Source organism: Eurypyga helias, unplaced genomic scaffold, assembly GCF_000690775.1.
Source record: "Eurypyga helias isolate BGI_N326 unplaced genomic scaffold, ASM69077v1 scaffold4526, whole genome shotgun sequence".
Classification (NCBI taxonomy): domain Eukaryota; kingdom Metazoa; phylum Chordata; class Aves; order Eurypygiformes; family Eurypygidae; genus Eurypyga; species Eurypyga helias.
This window is the reverse complement of record NW_010255935.1, coordinates 47,725-53,071: the sequence shown is the minus strand read 5'-3', so window position 1 is coordinate 53,071 and position 5,347 is coordinate 47,725. Positions and strand designations below refer to the sequence as shown.

The following is a 5,347-nucleotide window of genomic DNA, read 5'->3' as shown; positions in this document are numbered from 1 at the left end:
CTGTCGCTGCGCCGTGTTGAACTTCATGAGGTTGGCAGTGGTCCACTTCTCCAGCCTGTCCAGGTCCTGGATGACATCTCTTTCCTCCAATCAGCAGACTTGCAGGGGGTGCACTCAATCTCATCATCTGTGTCACTGACGAAGATGTTAAACAGCACTGGTCCCAACACCGACCCCTGAGAAGCCACTCGCCACTGGTCTCCACTCAGACATTGAGCCATTAATCATAACACCCTGAGTGCGTCCATCAAGCCGGTTCCTTATCCACTGGGCGGTCCATCTGTCAAATCCATGCTTCTCCAATTTGGAGACAAGCATGTCGTGTGGGACAGTTGGTGTCAAACGCATTGCACAAGTCCGGGTAGATGACAATCGGTTGTCCGTCCTCTATCCACCAAGGTCATGACCCCTTTGTAGAAGGCTACCAGATATGTCAGGCACAATCTTCCCTTGGTGAAGCCATGTGTCACCAACCACCTCCTCATTCTCCATGTGCCTCAGCATGGTTTCCAGGAGGATCTGATCCATGATCTTGCCAGGCACAGAGGTGAGACTGACTGGCCTGTAGTTTCCTAGGTCCTCCTTATTTCCATTTTTTAAAAATGGGGGTTATATTTCCCCTTTGCCAGTCAGTGAGAACTTCACCAGCCTGCCTTAACTTCTCAGATATGATGGATAGTGGCTTTAGTACCTCAGCTGCCAGTTCTTTCAGGACCCGTGGATGTATTTCATCAGGTCCATGGACTTGTGCACCTTCAGGTTCCTCAGGTGTTCCTGAACCTGATCCTCACTGACCATGGGTGGCTCTCCATTCTCCCAGTCCCTGCCCTTGGCTTCCGTGACTCTGGGGGTATGGCTTGTGTCCGTGTCAGTGAAGACTGAGGCAAAAAAAGCATTGAGTACCTTGGCCTTCTCCTTATCCTGGGAAACCAGCTCTCCCATTTCCTTCCGCAGTGGGCCCAGATTTCCCTGACCTTCCTTTTATCCCGTGTGCCTATAGAAGCCCTTCTTGTTGGCCTTGATGTCCCTGGCCAGGTTCAATTCTGTCGGGCTTTAGCTTTCCATACCTGATCCCTGGCTTCTCGGACAACTTCCCTGTAATCCTCCCAGGCTCCCAGTCCCTGCTCCCACTCACTGTAGGCTTCTTTTTTTTGCTTCATTTTGTCAAGCAGCTGCCCCTGGTTCATCCACACAGGCCTGTGGCCACTTTTAGCCGACTTCCCATCTTCATTGGGATGTGTCACTCCTGAGCTTCAACGAGAAGGTCCTTGAATACTTGCCAGCTTTCTTGGGCCCCTCTTCCCTCCAAGGCCTCGTCCCATGGAACTCTGCCAATCAGGTCTCTGAAGAGGCCAAAGTCTATTCTGATGTGCAGAGCAGCAGGCTTGCTGCACACCCTCCTCGCCTCCATAGGGATCTCCAACTCCACCATAAATCAGAGCTTAGTCCGTTTCCCTAATCAGTAGCAACTGCACTATATAATTTAATACTAGTATACCAATTTGAAATGTAGAACTGTATTTCTTAGGTAAGAAAGGAAAACGTTTGAACTTTTTTCCATCTCTTCCATGAACGTACTTACGGTAGCAAAACAAATAAGTCTGAAACCGTTGAGACAACAGACGACTATAAAAAGAGAGAAAAATTTAATAGTAGGAAACTCTTAAGTCCGTAAGAGTGTTAAGACTTTGTGATCCTCTTTAAAACATCTTACAGAGTGTCAACAGAGGAGTTTAAAGGCCACTTCAATAAGCAATATTTAAGTTAGTTGTAACAAAATAATGATTAGTTATAAACCACATCTGATTAGTAGTGAAAATAACAGATTTTTTTCCCTATTATGTATTTCAAAATTTGCTTGTTAATTGCAGAGAAGAAACTGAGCAGAATTCTTTATTTTTCATTAGCATGTCAGTTTGCTCTTTTCATTAGAATTGTGGTCTTGTATCATAGTATGTGCCTGACATTCCCTGTCCGTCTCTAGAAAAAAAAATTGAATTATTGGAGCCGGAGGTGTGGGCTGTTCAGTAAAATAAGGGGGGTTTTATAGGTATCATAAGATAAAAGAAAAGTTACACTTTTAATTACTAGGTAAAAATAAAATTTACTCATTTCTATTATAGTTGGGGACTAATTAAGGACTGATGTACAAGTTTCATATAATGCTATATTTGCTGTTTTTCTAGTGGCCAAATGTAAATCTAAGGAACTATAAAGATGAACAATTGCACAGGTATGTAAAAATGATACAGAATTCTTGGAAGAAAGGCATTTAGAAAAACCTTTTTACTATCGCAGTAAACTATTCCTTGGATATGTCACATTTCTAAAACTTAATCCATAGATAAGCAGCAAAAAACCCAAAAATTTAGATAATTAGGTTGCAGTGTTTGTTTTAAATAGACAGGTCTTTAAGCTTTAGTAGATTTTTTTAGCTATGCACAGATACTTTATATATTTATTCCCTAACAAGACGCATACCAGCTTTGCAAACACCCTGTCTCAGTTTAAACTTTGAAGACTACTAAACCTCTTCAGTATTTCATACGTTAGTGTTTGATGTCAGAACTTGACAAATTTTGAATAGGTCTGTAGGTCTACAGTTACATAGTTACAGCTTTCATCAAAAAACAATAGGAAGTTATTTCTAGTTGCTGTTAATGCAAGGATTACACATGTGATTTAAAAGAAAACCCAAAAGCAAAACTAGTACAACTCTAGTTCCTTTAATATCTGTTGGCTTTAAGATATTTTTATTACTTTCATGCATGTGGTGTTACTAATTAGTTCTTGGATGTCCCTATTAACATGCATTTTAGAAATTGATTTGATATGAGTAGTTGTGTCTTTGTAGGCATGGAAAGCAATTTCTGCTTGAATTTGAGGAAAAGCCTAAACCTAAAACATACCCTGAGAGGCTCACATCGCTCCATTGGAAATGTTTACTAAGAAGTAATCTGACTATTTTTATATGGTGTTCCCAGCATAAGTTGTAGTCCCATTGTAATCATAGCTATAGCTTAATTCTGCATTTGTATTTTTTCTGGGTTTTTTTCTTCCTGAAACCTTCATGGCTATTCTGTACCTGGCCATGACCCCAACCACTCTACCTAGCTGACAAGGGACAGGCTTCCATTTCCCCAGCTTCATGCTGCACTCAAGCATTGTTCAGTGCCTAAGTAACTTAATGCCAAGTAAATAGAAAATGTAGTACCAGGTTAGCATAAAACTTTAAGTTAGTTGATCCTTTCTACAGGATTATGGGTTAGATGTAACAGTGCCTCTAAAATGCTGTTGCCCTTGTTTAATTGTAACTGATTAAGCCCCAAATCTCTCTAGTTTCACTGCTGATCATAAAATATTTTCAGCCACTTTGTTTTTTGAAGTGTAAAGTACATTTATTTCTCCTTCCATAAGTTGATTGTTTTGTGGAGTGTGGAGGTTTTTTACTGCTAGTGCTCTTGTAATGATCTTGTGGCTGTTAAAGAGAAATTCCAGATGTTTATACAGATTCCTTCATTAGAGATACAGTTAATGCAATGTATACATCTGTGCACACTTAAGTATACACAGAATGGATACACAAACATATAAATGTGTGTAAATAATGTATTTATTGCTAATATTACAATCCAGCATAAAATACTTATCATTTGAAAAAACTTAAATAAGCCCTCAGGTTTCCTTTATAATTGGTCCTGCGTTTGGAGTTGGGGACAGTGGCTTTCTTGCATCTTTAGTTAAAAATGTAGTGCTTAAGTTTTCTTAATGCTTGACGTTCCTACTTTCAGATAGAACATTCTGTTATTTTAAAGCTCAAATGTGTGTTTATTTTTTGGCTGAGAATTGGTGGGGATGTTCTGTGCTGAAGAATTACTCTTGCAATGCAAAACTCAAGCTGTATTGCTCCCCATGATCTCAGAAAGTCTGAGTAAGAGTCTGCATTTGCAGAAATGCTTAAGTGAAGTGAATGAAAATACAGTTGCTGAATAAATACGGCCTTTTCCTGAACACAAAAATGTATTTTTCACAGTAGTGTTAACTATTGTACCTGAAGAAGAGTCATGTCAACAATTCTTGTTTAGCTCTTTAAATTTTGATAGCATAGTCTGTGAAACTCACCACAGAATAAATTACAGCAGAATAAATTATGAGCATGAGAATGATAAGGAAGCCATGGCTTCATTATGCATAGAGATTTTGAGTTCCTTTATTTAATTTAGTCATGTCATGGCAAGAATACCCTTTATAACACAGAGTACAGCTGCATCTCTGAAACTGTGTTGGATTAGACTCATTACTGCTACCCTTTTAATAACTTCTGAAAATTTATTGCCAAGATGCTAATTCAGTGATAACATATTTTTCTACCAGCATCAGTTTATAATGTCAGACTGTCCATGTCATGCTGAAAGTAGCTTTTTTTTTTTTTTTTAAGGTTTGTAAGAAGACTGCTATATTTTTACAAGCCTAGCAGTAAATTGTATGCCTACCTGGATCTGGACTATGCCAAGGCTAAGCAGCTCACTGTGGTGGGTTGTCAGTTTACTGAATTTCTTCTTGAATCAGAAGAGGTAAGAAATTTTGAGCTACAAGACTGGAAATAGTGGTGCAGCAAGTGGTGCTGCTGTATGCAACTTAGTGGAAGATGAATTTTAATAAAGAGTTCTGTCGATTTTGGGTGTAATTAGGAAATGTAACTTAAAGTTTTGAATTGTCCAGATGAGACACAGGGGAAGATGACTGTTAAAGCAGAAGTTTTATTAAATACAGCTTTATTACTTGCAACGTAAGACTTGAATTTTTTAAAAAATTTTGCTGTGTATATCCTTCCCTTCTCTATTTCCTTTCTTCTTATGTACTGAATAGTTTTATGTCTCAGGCCAGAGGAAAATGTCATTTGAACAATCCTTTTCCTGGAAAGAACAGAATTATAGAATGGTTTAAGTTGGAAGGGACCTTTAAAGACCATCTAGTTCTAACTCCCCTGCCATGGGCAGGGACACCTTCCACTAGACCAGGTTGCTCAAAGCCTCATCCAGCCTGGCCTTGAACACTTCCAGGGATGGGGCATCCACAGCTTCTCTGGGCAACCTGTCTCGGTGCCCCTCACCACCCTCTCCAGGAAGAATTACTCCCTGTTACCTAATCTAAATCTACCTGCTTTCAGTTTAAACCCATCACCTCTTGTCCTGTCCCTCCAGGCCCTTGTACAAAGTCCCTGCCCAGCTAGGACATAACAAGACCCAGCATTTATAATTCCTTTTAAGTGTCATGAAAATCATCTTTCCCTTGATGCTTGTGTTGGTTGGGAGGGAGGAATATAGTCTTATTAATCCTCACAAAT

At 39.7% G+C, this 5,347-nt stretch overlaps 1 protein-coding gene across 1 annotated transcript in view; it reads left to right on the top strand.

The window, feature by feature from the left end:
- RICTOR (RPTOR independent companion of MTOR, complex 2) overlaps positions 1 to 5,347 on the top strand; it is a 50,393-nt gene that overhangs the window by 21,296 nt on the left and 23,750 nt on the right. The window contains 2 exon segments of the mRNA XM_010153477.1: positions 2,187 to 2,233; positions 4,439 to 4,574. Of these exon segments, the coding sequence (XP_010151779.1) occupies positions 2,187 to 2,233; positions 4,439 to 4,574 (183 nt within the window).